Below are 20,522 nucleotides of genomic sequence, written 5' to 3' on the forward strand. Positions count from 1 at the left end.
AACACTCAGATGTAACCCCCAATGTAATCATAAACATTTACATAAGTAACTGTAATTTAATAATGTAAATAAAGTGCTTTACAAAAACAATACAATTAAAATACAAACAGCATAATAAAATTTAAATTGAAACACTGAAAAGTAAATACCACTATACAAAGACATCAAAGATAAACGAACATTTAGGACTCATACGCAGCAGTGAATAAGTAGGTCTTCAGCTTTGATTTAAAAATCTCATTTGAACATGCCAGTCTAATATCTGCTGGAAGACTGTTCCATAATGTTGGAGCAGGAAAAGAAAAAGGCTCGCTCACCAACCGTTTTCTTCCTAAAGCAGCAACCGTGTAGGCACATAAGAATTCAAAAGATCAGACAGATATAATGGTGCAAGGCCGTTCACTGTTTTGTACGTTAACAACAAAACCTTAAAATCTGCTCTAACCTGAACAGGGAGCCGGTGCAGTGAGTCCAGCACAGGAGTTTTATGCATGTATTTAGATGGTCAGAATACGTGCTGCAGCATTCTGGACCATCTGGAGACCTCGCAAACTTTTCATAGGCAGCCCAGAGAACAGAACATTACAATAGTCCAGCCTAGATGTAACAAAGGCATGAATAAGGGTCTCAGCATCTTTAAGTGCCAATATTGATCTAATCTTGCGATTCTTCGGAGATGAAAGAATAGCTACTTTTGTCATATCTTTAATATGCAAATCAAATGAAAGTGATCAATCAAAAACGACCCAGAGACTCTTTACTCTATCCTTGCAATGAATGACCAAATCATCAATAGATAGAGCAAAATTATCATACAAATGACCTAATCTAGCTGGTCCAATAGCTATCATCTCAGTTTTTGCTGAGTTGAGTAGCAAGAAATTTGCTGATAACCAGCTCCTCACAGCCGCCAAGCAAGTCAATAACTTAACCGAATCAGATGGTCAGCGTGGAAAAGGAGCGTTGAATAAAGATGCTATCTTTGATTTCAGCTCTTAGTGTTTGTAAGTGGGGGTTTTAATGGGAATGTGGATCTTTCAGATAAGTTTGAGAAGTACCTCTGATCTCGTTCCACATTTTATTGTGTGTCATGTAATGTGGGGAACTGGTCTTGGTCTCAGCCCCTAAAAGTCTTGGTCTTACTCGGTCTTGATAAACTCTGGTCTCGGTCTTGATTTGGTCTCAGTCCCCAAAAGTCTCGGTCTTGTCTCAGTCTCGATAAACTCTGGTCTTGGTCTTGACTTGGTCTTGGTTTGGGCGGTCTTGACTACAACACTACTGATGATGTTGGGCACTAATTAGGCTAGTTATAACCTTTTTATATACAGTCTATGGTTATAACCTGCTCAGGGATGTAAATTAGCTCTTAATCTAACTCTGGTACATTTACATTGAAGTCAGCGTTGATTAATGTGCATTGTTCCTGGTAAATAACTAAATAAATAAAATGTTCACGGATTAGAGTTACCTTTATTTTGTATTTTCGTGTCGTCGGCAGCTAAAGCGGTGAGACAGAAGAAAACAGGGATAAGATAAAGAAGGTTTGGCTTTGGATCGCTGGCCAGTTAACGTTAGCTGCCTTATGTTTTTCAACTTCTCATAAATCTATAAAGCTGATGTCAGTCACGTCTCGTCAACCGACCAATCACAGCCTGGATGGGGGGGGGACGTTAAAAAAGTTTGACGTAGGCCTACTACAACAAATCATTAAATGTTGAACAGTATTATTATTGACAAGTTAATACTTAGCATTAACAAATTAGAGACAAATATAGATAATTTTGCTTGCACAAGGATTAAATAAATAAAAATAATCGACAGAAATGAAACAGCTGAAACTGGATTTAAAATTCAATTAATTTAATACACTGATTTACACTAGTTCCTCCTCCAGGTTGTGGATAGAGCCTGTGCAGTGGACAGATGTAGATTTAGATCCAGTGCGCACCCCTTGTTCTGTTTTACATCTGTTTTACTAAAGTTACTGTTATAAATATTGTTTAATGTTTAACTTTGTTCAGGTTGAGAAACACACATTTCAAAATGTCAGTATTTCATGCATTTTCCTTGACAATCAAGCAAGTAGACTCAAAGCACCATTTTTTCTAATCGAATCGCAATATGACTTTTTCTCCAAATCGTGCAGCCGTAAACTTGACATATTAAAGTCATGAATAAACCTCAGGTAGGGGTATCTCAGCTTTTATTGTCCGTACCTTCTCTACTGTAAGTATCCGTCCTACATTCCTCCGTGACCAAACCTCGCTGTGTATTTACTGTGTTTAATGTTTATCTGGTTAAAGATACGAGAGCAGACGTTGTAATCGAGCTGTCTCATGTTTAGACAAGTTAACAGGGGCTCGCAGTGCATTTAACACGCATACCACAACACATGGGTCATTCTGTATAATAACTAGTGCTGCGAAGCTGATACGGTGGTGCTGAGGGACAAACGCTACACGTCTGTCAGACATATATTGTTATGGAAAAAAACAGGCTGATTTAATGGAGCTGGAATGCCTGTTTTTTGTTTTTTTACTGTGTGTGAGCTTCAGATAAGGTGTATGTTCAGCTCAACCTTGATCACGGTGATTAGACCAGTAAACAGTTCCTGTTATTGTCCAGCTGTGGAGAGAACGGACTGCGCTTCAGTATAAAAATCAGTTATTAATCATTTCTAATTTGGTTCTTTAAACCCCAAGGTAGCCCCGCCCTAAAGCCTCCCCTGCTTCCTGGTCTCTGTTCCTCTAAATGGGACCATAATTTACTAAATGAACATCATGCTGTGTTGAAGAAGACTTGAAACTAGCGACTGAGACCATAAACTCATCAGGAAAGTGTTTACTGAGGGAATAAATCAGCTGACAAGTAGAAACATTTTCTCACAGACTTCTATACAATCACACTTCTTTCTGCAGCCGCTGGAGTCGCCCCCTTTAAAAACTCAACGCTGCTTCTTCAGGTTTAGTTTGGACTCTTGGGGACAGAAATGGGAACTGATTTAGGAAAAAGGCCGTTACAGATTAACAGTTCCTGAGTCAGTGATCCTTTCCTAACTTTAGCTGGATAACGTCTCATTATAAAACATAGTGTGAAGGCTTGATGGAACAAAAGGATCCTGATGCAGGTGTTTGATTGGAGGAGATCGTTAAATTCAAGAAATACGTGAAAAACATGCTGACGTCAGCCCGCAGCCTTTATTATTAACTTTCCCGAGCAGAGTTGGGGTTTCTGCCGGGGTCAGTGAGGGAGGAGGAGCCACCGCCGCTGCTTTTCTCTTTATTATTATTTTCTTTTCTTTTTGACAGCATCAACGCTCCGCTGGATGCAGGATATGCGGCGGAGACTCCGGAGGTTACCAAAACCTCAGTCACCTGACATATTAAACGAGTTGAAGTTCAGTGACAGTTGTGTGTATGTTTCATTAAAAAACTACAAAAATCAGTGATTAAAAGCCGTTTAGCTCGGCGAGATGAGAAAAGTGGCATCGGTTGCTAGGTAACAGACATAAAAGTTGATAACCGCTGTTGGATTGACTGTTTTGCATTTCCTAACATGAGATAGGATGAAGGAAGATAAGATGGAAGCCAGTGTAAGATCTGAGAACTGGACTGATGGTCTCTCCTGGTCCAAGTGAGGACCACGTTACAGTGATCGTTAGTTAATTTACGCCGACAATTATTTTATCGCACGTTAACGCAGTTGAGTTAAGAGAGAGTGTTTGTGTTGAGGTCAGAGTCCAGGACTAGGGCAACATTTCGGCCTGGTTTGTGGTTTTTAACGACTGAAGCTCTCGTTCGAGTCACCGGAGTGAAGCATTAACAAACACAGAGGCTTCTTGCAGGTGGAGTGTGTGTTATGGTGCTGCTGTAATAATGTGCTCACAGTTGTTGTGGTTCATGCTTCACACTGCTCACTGTGTGTCTGCAGTCGGTCGGGACATGAGCTCATAGACAAACAGCAGCAGAAACAACCGGCCTCTATTCCACCAAAACACCTCGCGGCCCTCTGCACCGCCGGGGCCCCTGAGGGGGAGTCTGGGGTCCCACAGGAAAACCACTTCAATCACACTGTTAGCTGTGATTCGTTTCCATTCAGCCACAGTTTGTGTTTTCATACAGCTCTCTTTCAGTGTATTACACATTGCAATAAGTGCATTCAACCGCGTGGATACAACCCAAGTACATCAAGTACTCTTCGAATGTGCTGAACTGTTCTTTATAGACAACTACTTCCTGGTTTATGTTTCATGCTCTGCAAACTAAAGCTAAAAGAAATCTTAGAGTGAAAGTCTGGCAGAAAATCAAAATAACTTCACAATAAAAGCCCCCCGTGTTGGTCTAGCAGCAGCGTAAGGAGGCTTTCACATCTGCCTCGTTTGGTTCGGACTTTCAGACTATTTAGTTTGATCTGAACCAAAATCACAGGTGTGAAACTAGAAATTAACTTTTTGGCTCACCTGCCAATGGGACTGGTAGATGGAAAAATCCACCGGCCAAACATATTTTTTACTGGCCAAAATAATAAATTGCCTTTTTATGTCACGTAAACATTTGTTTCAGTACTTTTAATTGAGATAATAAAGGTATTCTGTCAAATACAAAGTTAAAGAAGACACCAGAATGAATCTTAAAAGTACTTCAACATAACAGTTAAATGTTTTATATACTTACAAGATGCTTATTAATCATTCAACTCAAATCTCCTTCTTAATATTTCTTTTTATGTTCTGCTTCAGCCTCATTTTTGCCCACTAAAGTGTATCACTACTATAGGCCTAATATTAATTTTAGGTTGTTTTCATTTATTAAATCTTTGTGGAAGAAAAACTGTCTACATTGGACTCTAATTTATTAATGCTATCTATTTTAATCTATTTTACAGCCAAATGCATGTGAAATACTCTGTTTAGCAACACATCATCCGTCCTGAACCTGTCGCTCTGCTTTTCTTCTTCTTCTTGTTTTATTTGGGGTGCCGTTGACTTCCCTTCACTGTCACAGAGCAGTTCTACGTGCTGCCACCGGCTTTAACGGAGGGGGACATAGCTAACAACGGGTATAAATAAACGGCAGATTTACGATGAAATATTTTAAAGGGAGGACATCGGGAGAGAACGGTAAAATACGGGAGAAGCCCGGGGAAAACGGGAGGGTTGACAGGTATGCACATTACAGTGGTAGCTAGCTAGCTAAATGCTAAAAACACTCCAGGTACTCGGAGCACGATATGACTGCTCCCGACTCCAATCCCCTAATGCCCAACCCCTTTACATATCTACGCCAATCAAACACAAGAAACCTGAAATAAACATAAACAACAACCAACGAACGCCCCTAATCTGTGTGTGACACGATTTTAGATCCCTCAGTACAGCGGGGACCAATTTCAGTGCGACTCACAACAAAAAACAACGCTGAACCAACGCTGTTAGCTACCGTCAAAAAGATATTATATGGCCATATCGTACCGAATACATTTACCTACGTTTACGGGTAGCCGTCCAACATTTAGCTGCCAAACGGAAAATCTACCCGCATTTGACGCTTGGCAGGTGTTAATTTCCAAATATTCCCCCGGAACCAAACAGACAAAATTTGGTCCAACCAAAAGTGGTAGTCTTGGTCCAGATCAAATGGAACCATTGTTCGGTTTGTTTCTAGTATGAAATCATATTTTTTGGGATGGTTCTAACTTTCAGACCATTTACAGAAAGTGCCGGTGGTTCCCGAGAAAACTGGAAACAAACAAATACACCAAAAAATGCACTGGAATAAGGACACAATCTCCCGTGACAGGTCATGTTTTAAAAACAGCGGCGGCCGGACCTTGGTTCAGACTTTCAGGTGTGAAAAGGCCCTTAGAATTAGTAATCCAGCTCTGATCCATCTATGTCAGTCCCTCCTGTGTGTGTGAAGGCGGACTCCGCCACTAACAATGAAATCTTCATAAAGACATAAAGAGCCTAAGTCACTTCTGCTTCCGGCCCATAGGACCTTATTTTGGAAAAAATATGTACAGTAGTCAACGGCGAGAAACGACTTATTTTTTTATCCTGTCTAGGTAAAAAGTCTAAATAAAGGTATCCAAACAAAAGAGTAAATCCAAGGAAACGGAGTAATCCTAAAACGGAGAACAAAGTAATAATCCACAAGGTAAATCCAGGAAAAACAGACAACAAGGCACAGCTGAACGCTCAACATAGACAAAGGACGTCACATAAACTGAACAGCACAGGCAAACATTTAAACACCAGGTAACGAGCAGGGCGGGAACATAAAACAGGTGGATCACATCAGGAGTTAATTAGGCACAGAGACAGGCAAGCAGGTGAAACCAAATGAGGGGAACAGGGAGAGAGAGGAGGTGAGGGAGCGAGAGGAGGTGCAGCACGAATATATGCGCAAAAACGGTCTTTGATCCAATCCAGTAAAAACATTTTATCCAAAACACATTATTCCATCAGTAAATCCCCAGGGATGGCTCATGAAAAAATTAGAAAATCAACGTGTGGCGGTCCGTGTCGATAATTATCCAAATTATAGGCTAATTATGGGAAACGCCGCTTTCACCACCACCACCCTTCATTCCCAAACAAAGCGTTTCTCCCGACTTTTTAACTAAATCATATTCAACAGCAGCAAGGAGTGTGGTTTTTACAAAGCATATTGCCTGAGCCTAACGTTTCATAACACCACCGGCTAAAATAAAAAATAAAGCAAGTAAATCCCGACTTTTAAACAGCGGTTTTACTGCACATGTAGCCTGTTTTATAAGAGCAGTGTTGAGTTGTTACTAAACTTGAAGCATCCGAGCATCAGTGACAGCAGCTGCTGGAGTTTCTTTGTACAAGTTTCACGTTGCTGTGCTGCTTCAGCAGATAAATCGGATCAATAAATCAGATGTAGAAATGTTCACGGTTGAGAGTTTACAATGGATTATACTGTTCTTTGCATCTTAGACTGTGACACAATAATGGCAGCAGCTGCTTCCAGCTGTGGAAAGAACGCCTCTCTCCCTCGTTCGTTTGACTCTCAGCGACATGAACAACAAAGTCCGGTCCAGCTCGTGGATTCACGTCAACGATGGTGCGTTCAGTAACGAGTAACGCAGCGTTACTTGCATTAGTAACTAGTAATAATATTACTGTTTTAGAAAAGTAATTAGTTACACTACTAGTTACTGGGGAAAGTAATATTATTACAGTAACGCATTACTGTCCAACACTCGTCGTAAATCAGTAAAGTTACGCCTCGTTTTGTGTGAAAACTGTTCAATGAGCTACATCTCTCGTCTTGCACAATATACGTCAACAACATGTTAGCACGGTAATGCTAAGCTAACGTTCATTACTTGGTTGCTGCTAGCTAAATAACTTAGCTATATTCGACGCAGAAATTTATCTTGCCTGATGTGTTTAATCCAGCGACTCAGTCATTTTATCCCATCATCCTCTCATGGAAGTTCTTTGACGTTAGCTTCAGTCACGTTAGCTTCAGTCACGTTAGCTTCAGTGATTGAGAGAAAAGACTTCATATATGCGACTTTTGGGTTTGTGGTCTTTTGTAATTATGTATTTTCAGTCTGATGCTTCAAAAGTTTTACATCAAACTGTGAATTTCTTGACTTTTAAATGTACATTTTAAATTGACCAACATCTTGTGTGTAATTCAGAGCACAACAGGATCAAAAAATTAGCCGTTCCTTGCCGTTGACTACCGTACATATTTTTACTTTCCCATGGTGGTCCACCGGAAGGGGCGGGGCTTAGGTTCTCCTTATAACCGGCGGTGGTGCTGACTAGCTTCATTAACAAGGGGCATCTGTAATTCACATTAAATGTGATAGTAACCGGGACGCTAAGCGACGAACAGGCTTAAAACAAAATCACCAGACAAATGAGCAGCTGACGCTGGTTAAATGTACACAGAGCAGCGGATACGAGTCGTGTCTATCCTGATTGACAGGTGGCCGTGGTAGCAACCTGTCAATCAGCTTGTAGCCCCGCCCTAAAGCCTCCCCTGCTTCCTGGTCTCTGTTCCTCTAAATGGGACCATAATTTACTAAATGAACATCATGCTGTGTTGAAGAAGACTTGAAACTAGCGACTGAGACCAGAAACTCATCAGGAAAGTGTTTACTTACACTTAATAAGAATAATAATAGTAATACATTTTATTTGTAATGCACATACAAACAAACCAAATCTCAAAGTGCTACGAGGTAAAAACATCAACATAAGACAGATTATAGAAGTTAAACACTAGTGGAACTCATCCGTTCTGCTAATAAGAAATGCTTTAAGTCCTCCAGCAGTTAGTTTGTGTTATTGTTTGCTTTTGTTTGTTTGAGATTTAACAACACAAGCATTAAAGTTTGACTTGATGAGAAAATGTTCATCAGACTGTTCTGTGCGGTCGCTGTGATGCAGAGCGTTGATCGTGGCGAGCAGCAGGTTTTCTTGGATTCCTGCGTTTTGAAGTCCGTTTCAGGCGTCCGTTTCAACTCTTCTTTGCAGTCTGGAGCTTCTTTTAGCTTCAGCATGTTTCGTGAATGTCGACTCCCCCCTGAAACCCAAACCAGGGGTTGCATCATCATCCTGACATCCTCTCAACCGTCTGTAATGAAACTGTGTGCGGAGATACGAGCTCTCGGCTCACGCCAAGATGAAAAAAAAAAGAGCAGAAGAAAAGTAAGGAGAGAGGGAGAAACGCATACTGATACTCTCTCGCTCAGTGTGGACTGATGGACCAGTTCCCTGCTAAACATTTAGTTTGGAGCTGAGCCCAGTCCTGCACACTGCTTTCAATTATCTCTCTACCTCCCTCTCTCTCTCTCTCTCTGCTCAGACACACTGTCTCTCGCCCGCTCAGGAGTGTTTTTAGGGAACAGTCGAGTTCGGAGAGGGGGGGCATCTGGTTGTTTTCTTCTTCCTTCCTTCCTTCCTATTTTTCCTGCGACACTCGTTTTCACTCCACCACAGAGTGAGAGAGAGAGAGAGAGAGAGAGAGAGGGAGGGGGACGAGCGAGGTAGGGTTAGAGCTAGAGGGGAGAGGTCTGGACGATGCAGAAACTCTGACTGCAACTCTCGAAATGCTGCAGCCTCGACTCTGCTGTTTTCTGTCGTCCGTCTTCGCCGTCTTCACCTCTTCTCTTCTGGCAGCAGATGGACAGGCGGCCACGGGAGGAGAAGGAAGAGGAGTGGAGAGGATCCAGGTGACGTTCACGCCGACCATCTGCAAGGTGCGCTGCAGCCAGGAGCGATGTGTCAACTACTGCGAGCGAGGCAACCTGACCACGCTTTACAGCGGCAGCGAGGGAGGAGGAGAAAGGAGACAGGGCTCCCACGGACCGGGCTTCAGAGTCTGTAAGTTCAGCTTTGTGTTTTTATGTGTGGCGGAGACTCACCTGATCTCAGGTAGCCGGAGGTTTCCTGGTCGCTGACGAGCTACTCTCACTTCTGTCATAGTGTGGTTGCATGAAAACACCTGATTTACTTTCACACCTGAGAGTCTGCACCGACGTTCATGTTTTGATGCAGTCTGTTAACTTTGGTTTGGTTTTAGATTCAGCGCACTGAAGAACTTTACATGACAGACTTGCATCCTGGCGTCTCCCTGTACTTGACATTGATTGGTTTGCAAACAGACGTTCATCTAACTTCAGCTTGTTGTCATTTTGGCGGGAAGCTCTGACAGGAATGTCATGTCCAAAGTGGACTAGTTCCAAACTGCTTCAGTCGGTTTACTGTTGAACTGAAACACTACTGCACTTAAAAAATAAAGAAAAAGCTCCAATAATCTGGAATAGCTGAATTTAATTTGAGCTTCTTTGTTGTTGTAATGAACTTTGCATCAGTAAAACTTATCCAACGAAGGTTAAAATCAAGGGCAACTGGACTTGGTTGAAGATACTGGAAGACGTTTCGTATCGTCCCTGGATGACTGAGAATCTTCATAGACATCAGTAAAACTTGATAGACAAGAATAAATGAATGAGGAATGATTACCAAGTTACTTTCCTGATCACAGAGGCTGCCGTCAGCTCGTCCTGACCGATCCTGTCGGGAGGTTCATGCGTAAACGCACTTCGCTATTAATCAGAAGGTTCATTTCTGTGACAAAGACCCACAGATATAACTCTGCACATCACTAGGACCCACCTCTGCAGCACACAAGAGTAGCGTAAAGCTCTACAATTCACAGAAGTAAGTAAGTTAAGTGTCTTGCTCAGGGACACGTTGGTTTCTCGAGCTAAAATCCTCGCGACTGGACCGACGCAAACCATTTCAAGATACAGTCACCACAGCGGGTCCAATCAGCGCCTCTGTCAGACCAGCCAGTACTCACCTGTGAAGCCTCACAGTAACTTAATCCACCGATCGATTATAGTCCAACAAAAACGGTCTTTGATCCAATCCAGTAAAAAAATTTAGTCCAAAACACTTGATTCCATCAGTAAATCCTCAGGGACGGCAGCCGCATCGCTTCAGACGCGGCTCGTTTGTCATTATAACCAGAATAACTCTGATCTGAATGTAAACAGCTACGATAGCTTGTATTTAAATTAGCCGCTGAACTCTGACAGCTGATCCGACCCAACAGGAGCTCACGTGTCCCTTTCACAGCCTACAGCAGCCAATGAGGGCCCGCGCTGTGAGGAAGGGCCGGCCAATGTTATTTCCTGCGTAGGCCGAGCCAATTGCAACCAGCTGTGCCGATGACTGGCACTTCCTGTAGCCAATAAGATTCTGCAAATAACGATATCCAGCTTTCAGTAGGAAGTTCATGATCTACCAGCAAAAAAACACGTCTGCGTGGAGCTGCCGGCTGATACGGAGCGACGCAGCAGCAGCCGCCTGCCGCCAAGGGGCGGGGCTGTTTTAGAAAAAATACGCTGAGACACATACTCAGAGAAACCTGTGGAAAATAGTTATTTTTCATGGTGTTGGTATGAAATGTAAACTTGTTCTAGGTAAGGCTTTATGCTGCGGCCCTACAGTGTTTCCCAGCTGTAGTTGTCTGCAGACATTTGTTAGCAAACATTTTCAAGCGGAAATGAAAAATCTATTAGTTTTAGTCTGTTTAAACTTTTATTAATCAGTTCCAGTAGCTCTTACAGTCATTCTGACTTTGGGGTCAGACACTCCAGAGCGTTTCTTTCAGAGACGCCCAAAACCAGGCAGATACTCCAGATGGTTTAAGAACTGTTGTAGATCTGTAATCGATGCTCTGTTGATGCTTGTATGTTGTTCCTCCAATGTAAGTTTCTTTGGATAAAAGCGTCTGCCAGATGAGTAAATGTAAACCACATTCAGTTTACTTTGGATCTGCCTTGAGTCGGCGTTTAGCATGAATCTTACAGGAATGTTAAGAGTTTGGTTCCTTGTCAAAGGCTGCGTTCAGACTGCAGGCAAAGTGACCCAAATACGATATTTTCGCCCACATGTGACTCAGTTCTGATCTTTTTATGACCGTGTGAACAGGCCAAGTCACATGGAATCAGTTTGGAACTGTGCCGCTTCCATATGTGGTCCAAATCTGATACAGATCGGATCTTTTTAAATGCGACCTCAGTCTGGACACTCGGGTCGAATTTGATGCGACTTTGACGTCACTGCAGAGCAGCTGTTCTGCTGCAGAAGTAGCCGCGCTGAATGAAGAAGCTCCACAAAAAAACATAATCAAACATGTGTCTCTCTTCCTCCTCCACCTCGCTGTCATCTGCTCACATCTGCTACATGTCCGAGCGGACACAGTGGAGAGGGGGGGGGTTGTACAGCGCCAGAAACTGTAATGAAAAGAACAGAAAGTTGTGAAGAAATGTGACCCGTGAGAGGACGATGAAGCTAACCGGAGCTGTGCTGCTCCTTCTTTACTTCTGCAGCCTGAAACAGCTGCTGCTGCTGCTGCTGCTGCTGCGGCGTGACGTCCTGTTATTATTCTGCGCCTGCGGGTCACTTTCAGGCCGCCGACAGTTCACACCGGAGTCTGATATGGGCCTCATTTAAACAGTAATGTGCTGTCAGACACACAAATCGGATCTGGGGAAAAAAATCGGAATTGAGCGTTAAGGCCTGCCGTCTGAACGCAGCCTTTGTCTCTCAAATCCTCACGCTGCCCATTTTTCCTGCTTCTAACGCATCAACTGTGAGGACACGATCTCCACCTGCTGCCCGATTGATCCCACCCACTGACGGGTGCCATGGTAACGAGATAATCAATGTTCTTCGCTTCATAATGCTCCTGCACAGTGAGGGTTGATGGCAAATTAAAGCTCGATTTATAATCTCTGACTGCGTAGTGGGCGGCCGTCCCTTTTATCCCGGCGCCAAGTGTGACAGGAGAAATGAGGAGACTTTAGGGGGGATAAAACGCCATAAAATAGGAATAAAATACAAGAAGAGTCAATGAAAATGACACAAAAGCAAGTTTGAAAAAGTCTTGAGCTACTTTTTTAAAGGTGTCCACAGATCTGAAGTCCAAAGGGAGACGGTTCCAAGGTTCCCTGGATCGAGGAACAACCAGCAGACCCTGATCAGAAGAACTCGGAGACCTGCTGGGGACACAGGGCTGCAGGAGATCTCTAATGTGGGCAGCTGTCTGACCCTGCAGGCCTTCATACGTGATCTCAAGAACCTGGAACTGGATTCTGAATTTGACGAGGTTTCACATGAGACCTTTCGGAGGCCCCGGTCTACAGATCTGCAGCAGCGTTTTGGACCTTTTGCGCAGACTTGTTTACTTCTCAGATACAGGACCACAAGGATCCGTGTTTCCTGCTCGGACGCCAACAACGTGTACTGAGCAAAGGAAAGAGAAGGGAAACTGTCCTGTACTCGGCTAACAACAGAAGTAGGGCTGCAGCTAACGATTATTTTCTTTGTAGATAAATCCTCAATTAATCAGAACAGCTGAGAGAAAGTGGAAAAAGGACTGAAATACAGAGGGATACATTATGTAAATACATAGAGAGCAGTAAAATCTGCTGAAACTACATTTCTATCCCATGCAGTATCAGGTAACAGCCTGAAGCTCTTTTCAATGTCTTTAACTCTCTTGTTAACCCTCGCAAATCAGACTGTGTTGTGCCATCTACAATTTTATGTGAAAACTTCCTGAAATATTTTATTGACAAAATTGCCGGTCTGAGCTTTTCACCCACTACATTTCCCAGTGACCCCTCTGTCGCCCCCGTCTGCTGTCTTCCCGCAGTGTTCCTGCACGTTTTTTTAAACGCTGTTGGATCGAGCGTTGTCTCCTCGGTCAGAACATCTCTCAGCTCCGGGTGTGATACTTCCAGCCTCTCTAATTTTAGCTCCATCTCTAAGCTCCCCTTTTTGTCAAAAGTCTTGGAGAGAGTGGTTTTTAATCAACGTCAATTTCAGAGGATTTTAGTATTTATGAAAAACTGCCAGTCTGGATTGAAGCCCCTGAAACTGAAACTGCCCTTTGAGGAGTTTTATTGATCTTCTTTTAGCTGTTGACTCTGGAAAATCTGCTGTTTTGGTGCTTTTGGATGAATCGGTTAGTTTGTGTTATTGTGTGAATTTGTTTGTTTTTGTCAGTTCAGAATATATTCATGAGGCTGTGATGGAGCGCGTCGATCGTGGTGAGCAGAAGGTTTGCTTAGATGTTTGTGTCTTCGCTCTCAGTCGTCTCCTCCAACATCAAGACCAATCGCAGCTCACGTAGTCTACATGTGACGTCCGGTTTCCACCAGAATACTAACAACTCACTCTGGATAAATCTCAACAAATATGCGTTTACATGTGTGACGTGTGAAGCTGCTCCAGCTGTGTCATGTGACCTGCAGCTGCGCGATGGTTGGCCGAGCTCGGGCGTCTGAAGCGGCGCCAGCGAATAGTTGTGCCGCCAGAACTGATCCCGGGTCAGTGTTCTCAAATCATCCGTCAGATCTTTTGATTGATCTCCTTCCTTCCAACTGGTTTCACTCTTCATTTCCAGAAATATCCGCCTGATGAACGACCCTCTCTCTGTTGGAGTTAAATTTTAGTTTCCATCCACCTGTGTTCTGCACATTTCCACCCTGACGTGACTCACTGGGTCCAGTAGAAAGTCCAGGAGTATCAGTATGTGTGTGTGGAGCTGCAGGAAGTCTCTACTGAGCGTGCTCTATAGACTCAGACAGACTTTTTATTGTCATTCAACTGCACATACACAAAGGACATTGGAGCGAGATTTCGTTGCAAGGCTCCGAATAAAAACAGAAGACAAGTAAAAGAAAAACGGTATAAATATAATTATATAAAAAATACATATTATAAATATAAAAAAGAATAAAAATATTATAAAATAAACAGAAACCGAAATAAAAAATATCATGACATTTGTCAGGAATTTAGCAGCAAACAGAAAAATGACATGTAAGACAGAATGAATAGTGCAAATCTGGGCTCTACATGTGACCATTTTGCTCGCATGTGCACCTAAAAATTGATCCTTGTGAACCAGAAAAATGATTTACCAGCACAATGTGCGAGAATTTCCAACCTACCACATACCATACACACAAAAAATGTTACTGCAGAAATAGTTCTGATTATTGATGAGAAGTCGACTGTCACAGGTGTTATGCCGATTTTGCACGCCTGTCGAGAATTCTATGAAAATGCATTAAAGTTCTGCTTTTAAACAAATACTATTCTTTGTGGGGTTCATCAATAGTGATAAATAAATGATCAGTATATATTTTATGAACGTTAAGAATCGTTAATATATTATTACACTTAGTAAAAGTACCATTTCTTGAGATTCAGCAAAACCCATGTGGCGTTCAAACAGCAAAGTGTCCTAAAAGAACCTTAAGAAGTGAATGCGTAATTCGCCAAAACAGATGTTGAAGGCTACCTGCCGAAATTTGCATCCGCCTCTTTTCTCAGTATAACAGAGCGTTGCCTCCCGCGAGGTGTGACGTCACTAGAGGCCTCATCATTGTTATAAACTCACGCAGTCTACCGGAGGTAGATTTGCGTCTGACTTTTTATTCCCCTTTCTATCAAGTCGGCGAAAGTCAGCCAGATATCTCGAGCGCACCTGTTGAAGACCAGTTATACGATTGTTTTCCAAAGTTAACATAGATCCTTATTAGCTGGGATCCTTACATGCTCGCTAATAACTGTTTTGCAGATGGGTCTTGTGTTTTTTCAGATTTTGAGAAAGGAGAGGCTGGATCCGATGAAAATTAACAAAAAGATTTAATTACAAAAATTTGTGACTAAAGAGATGACATTACAGAACAAACAAAAACACTGCTTCTCTGTAAAGATCTACAGTTTCCAGTCACCAAGTTACTGCCGCCCCCAGCAGAGGACCGGAAAGCTGCTTTTCCTCCCAGATCCGCAGCTTACAGTCCTGATTCTCACAAAATGAATTGTTAATATCCTCCAGGTATGTGGGCGGGTCCATTTTCCTCCAAATGGCTTAGGTCCATAGCCATTGGTTGTTTGGTTAACTTCTTCGTCACCCAATTGAGAAGGGTGTACCTTACTGTTCTACATTGCTTTTGGTCAAACAAAAGAGCGCCGACCCCAGACGTAGAACCCCACTTCAATCTACAGGAATAAACAGTCTTTTGCTCTAAACTAATCACAGAGAACAACAGGGCTTGTCTCCAAAATAGTTGACACCCTATCTTAAGTGTCAAAACAAAACAGTCCTTCTGGCACTAAACAAAGAGGTGTCGCAATGGTTTAATCAACATTCTGATGCGATCGTTTGGCCTAAAACCCAGCAGTTTTACATTTGAAGGAAAACACTGAAACACTGGAATACATTCAGTTTGTTGTAGCTTTTTAAAACTCAACAGTCTCCGACACTGACAGCGTTGTGTTGGACTCATTTGTGCAGCGGTGCTTCTGATACCAACCAGTTAAATTCACAAACGGGTTGCCAAATTTAGTTGGGCTGCCCAAATAAAGCCCATGTGTGGCGAAACACCGCATATAGTAAAATTTAACTTTTTATCTAATGTCATAATAATATAAATACTAATACACTCATTTAAACTAGCTACTCCTGGTTGTATGACAGAGCCTGTTCAGTGGAAAGATGCAGGATGCCGGGTGAGCAACACCTTCCCCTTGTTCTGTTTTACTAAAGTCATCGTACTGCTGTTCAGTATTGGGTGTGGCATGGCGTGTGTGGGTGCTGCTGGTGTATCGTGAATCCAATCTGTATTTTAAAGCGCTTTGACAATATTTTAAGGCCAATGCCGAGTGTCCAGATACCAGAGTCTTCACTTTCAGTCCTCCAGTGTGTGAACACAAGGAGAAGGAGCACACACGTAGAATAAATATGTATTTCATAAAGAGTTTGTTGAACTTTGTGTTGCTTGAACATTTTTCACCGTGCTCCTAAATTTCTTTGTGTGCTCCTATTTAGAACACATATTTATAATATATACATTTTTTCCCAAGGAGCACAAAAAGGTGCGTAGAGCCCTGCAAATATCTGTAGCAGCAGAATGTGTTGGAACAGTCGATATGATGCAGTGCAGTTACATTATGAAGAGAGAGACCTGTTTTAAAAGAGTAAGATCCTTTTTTGTTTAACAGTCGCTCTCCTTGAAGCCACCAGACTCCATTGCTAAAAGCAGTAATTTTACCTCTCTGGTCTACAGCTGCCTCGGTCTGTTACTGTGTGAATTTGGTGTTTTAAAGGGTTTAAAAAGTCACACAGTAACACAAACTAACAGAAATGCCGTCGTGTTTTTCATCGTTTGAACTCTTAAACAACGTTTAGTGCCTCCAAAAATCGCATTCCGCCTTCTGGGAGTCCTGCTCGGTCAAATCTGAACCCACAGCCAGAAAACGCGCATCGTTATATCCAGTGTGACTTACTCCTGAAGTCCTCTGACTCCGGGTGCTGCGGCGCGTGGGCTGCGCCACGGTTTTAAAAACACTAGTAGTACTAGCTAGCGATGTTTGAGTTCCGTTAGGAGCCTGGTTAGTCGAAATAGCTGCCCGGAGGTGTTCTCAAGATGGCGGCCGAGTGGCAGGACTTGCCTAAAAGTACTTTGGTAAATATACGCACGTCGACCGGCTAACCCTACAGCTGCGTGCGTCGGCCGTTAGCCTCCTTGTGTTGCAATGCTATTGTTTTTAGGGGCGTCTCTGGCTCAGGAGGTAGAGCGAGTTGGCCGTTAATCGGAAGGTCGGCGGTTCGATCCCTGGCTCCCCCTGGTTGCGTGTCGAAGTGTCCTTGGGCAAGATACTGAACCCCGAATTGCCCCTGGCGGCTATTCCGCCAGTGTATGAATGAGTGTGAATGTTAGTTTCCGTTTGAGCACTTAGGCTCAGTGTATGAATGTGTGTGACTGGTGAATGCAGATGTAGTGTAAAAGCGCTTTGAGTGGTCGAAAAGACTAGAAAGGCGCTATACAAGTACGGAGCATTTACATTTACATTTACATGTCTATGTGACGCCTGAGATGAGATCAGGTTGCTAACAGTGATGCTAACTGCTAACAGGAGCGTTTTCATATCTTGCACTAAACGGGCACATATTTGTTGTTAGTCGTTCTATATTTTTATATATTGTCGATTTTACATATTTACGTTCACAATATCGTCTTCCATTGCAACACGTTTGCACAACTCAAACCCAGAATAAGGCAGGTGTAAATATCTGCCGCGATTTTCTTTCTCGGCACATAGCTCCATTATTTTACTCTGTTCTTTTATTATATAACTTTCATCTGTTTGTTCCATATTTATATATTTCTACATTTATTAATGTCAGCTGTATGTTTGTCTGCGTGGAGCAACTCATCACCAAAGATAATAATGTGTAAAACTCTACTTAATAATAAAGCGACAAAGCTCCTTCTGATTCTGAGCTGCTAACAGCTTTAAATGTGAACACATACAGGCAGAAACGAACTGGGGATGAAGTCGCAGCCCAGAGCTGCTTCTTAAGCATCTTTTCATTACTTCTACACATGCAGTACGTACATTACTCTGCACTTTACTGCTTCTTGCACTCCTGGTTAGAAGCTAAATGTCGTCCCAGTCCTCGCAGTGATATAAAAAAGTTGAATCTAATCTACTGACTGCAGAGAAACGTTGCTGAGCGGCCCAAACTGAAAGCCTGCAAATAGCTTAGCAACAAAAAAAACCATCACATCTGTGCGTCCTCGTCTTCTTCTGCTGTGGATTAAATAGCAGGAGGAACAGGAGAACCCCCCCCCCCCCCCGACACATGGCTTTCATTTATCACACACTGCTGCAGAGGAGCAGGGAGGAGGTGGTTAAAAGCTTCGATCACCTCGGATCCTCGTCAGCCTCTTACGTCAGACACAGATAGCTAACCCATGCAGCGGCGTAGCACCCCCCCCTTCCTTTGTTTGCCTCTCACACATCTTTTGAAAAATGTAGAGAAATAATTCAGCTAACACACATTAAACTGCCGTCACTGATGAACCGTTCTTACCACATTTAAACCCGTAATAATAATCTGTTATTTGTGCTTCTGTTTGAGATCTCAGCACATTTAAACCCTCTTTTCTCAGAACAGTAGCGGCTGTAGCGCTACACGTGCTCGTCTCTAACGTCATATGTTGTAAGGCTTGTTTTGTGTGTGGAACATACATAAATTCCAAGTTTCCACACGGACATAGTGGCGGGCCGTGCGGCGCTACACGAGCGCCACGCTTTAGCCCCGCCTCTCGCTAACTAGTGACTAACTAGTGAAGCCAGAGCTTTAGGACCCTCCCTTGTTGTTCAGGTCTTCTGTTTGGGAACACTTCGGTTTCCAGTGAAATACAACAACGGACAAGTCGATGAGACGAAAGCAGCGTGACGACGTTTCCCAGCAGTCATCGGGTTTGTTTCTGGCAACACGTCAAACTTGTTAACTCACTAATGGTGTCACACGAAGGAGAACGTCACTGCAACAAAACGAGCAGAGTGCAAACGCCTTTTTTATCTGAGCAGGCCTCCAGGCTGGACTGATCCTGCTCAGACGGGATAAAAGAAGAAGAATGCTGCACTGTAATCCATATTATTATGTTTTTATTATATTTTATCAGCTATATGTGGGGTTGTTTTGAGAAGAACTTGTTAGTAGTTTGCAGCAGTATTTTATTGTTTTTATTTTATATAATTTCCTATGTGTAATTTGGAAGTTTGTTAAAAAATTTAAAACTAATTTGGATGTTTACAAAAGTTCAAACTAAACCAGCAGCACTTTAATGTTTGCATTTTTTTCCTGTACCGAAAATAAACCGAACTGAGATTTTTGTGTGCCGTTACACCCCTAGAAGCGTTCATCCTTCTCAAGGTACAAGACCACTCATCTACCGTCTGAGTTGTCGCGGCCCTCGTTGAGAAAATGTTTAGTACACTGCATAATAAAAGACGGCTGAACAAGACTTCACTAGAGCTTCATTTACAGAAACAAGAATCTCAGTACATTAATCTGTCTTTGTCTCCAAGGGTTCAAAGGCATGAAGGGCTAAACGCAAAATAATTAAAACTTTAGAAAGTTTATTTTGGGGGGTTTGCCTTGCAGTGAATTTCTGAAGTGTTGAGTAAAGGCTTCTGGCTTTAAGTCAAGCATGTCGGCTGTTTTTCTATCACTGCTCGTCTCTTTTCTGCCGGTATTATATTTATAGCTCGGAAACAGCAGCCAGCGTGCGGCGGTGTGTTTAGTTTTCATCAGTCAGGTTTCTGCAGCCAGTCGGTCTCCTCTTCTCCAACAGGGACATTTAAAAATCAGACACTGAGGTTTGTCAGACGTCACAGATGTTTGGGCCGCCAGCTGATCTGCAGAAATGTTCCTGACTGTTTCAATTTGTGTTTCTTTCTCTGCGCTGGAGTTCTTTTAAGAGCCTGACGGATCTTTCCAGTTTGTCATGAATTTCTAACGAACGTTAATTGCACGTCTCTTCATTATATCATAGCTTATAGTTTTCATTTAGTTCCAATCAAATCTGATCGGGAATTTCATTCTCACAACGCTCTCCTCGTGCGGGTTTTATCGCTGGAAAACTGCCAGGTGTTCACACACAATGCGATAAGTGAATAAACACAACCAGCTGTATGAACCCAAAGTAAACATTTTGCTGTGATTTAATTCCAATAAACAGATCAAACTGATGCCGAAATAACTACAACATGATGCAGATTTGTTAAACACATGAATTCGTGCTTTGTCAGGTCTGTCAGCAGGACAACAACTAAAATGTTTGTTTTCTGAATGGAGTTTGGTTCGATCAGGGCTATGCTATGCTAACCTGTTCACAGTAAAGTACAACGACAGCTGGAATAAAGTTACAGACACATATTTTCTGAACTCACCAGGTAGTTCAGCTTCCTCACCTTCTTCTCTCCAAGTAATGTCCAGTTTTGTCCGGTTTTTATATAAATATGAAGTAGTAGTCCAGCAGAGCTCTGACAACAACAACAACAACAGTGGAACCGAATCTGAACGGAAGCTGCTGAGAAGCTCCAGTGAAGATAAATCAAGTTTTAATCCCAAAAACTAAAGTAAAAAGCTAAT

At 42.6% G+C, this 20,522-nt stretch overlaps 2 protein-coding genes across 2 annotated transcripts in view; one reads left to right on the top strand and one right to left on the bottom strand.

Moving 5' to 3' along the window:
* The window catches only part of LOC123985567 (SH3KBP1-binding protein 1-like), a 234,595-nt gene that overhangs the window by 132,124 nt on the left and 81,949 nt on the right, over positions 1–20,522 (bottom strand). The window lies entirely within an intron of this gene.
* Positions 1–20,522, top strand: part of LOC123985985 (latent-transforming growth factor beta-binding protein 4-like) — a 107,562-nt gene that overhangs the window by 20,912 nt on the left and 66,128 nt on the right. The window contains exons 5-7 of the mRNA XM_046074015.1: positions 3,309–3,414; positions 3,931–4,103; positions 8,990–9,367. Coding sequence (XP_045929971.1) covers positions 3,309–3,414; positions 3,931–4,103; positions 8,990–9,367 — 657 coding nt within the window. The remainder of the gene's footprint in view (positions 1–3,308; positions 3,415–3,930; positions 4,104–8,989; positions 9,368–20,522) is intronic.

The sequence above is a fragment of the Micropterus dolomieu genome, linkage group LG17 (assembly GCF_021292245.1).
Source record: "Micropterus dolomieu isolate WLL.071019.BEF.003 ecotype Adirondacks linkage group LG17, ASM2129224v1, whole genome shotgun sequence".
NCBI classification, from domain to species: domain Eukaryota; kingdom Metazoa; phylum Chordata; class Actinopteri; order Centrarchiformes; family Centrarchidae; genus Micropterus; species Micropterus dolomieu.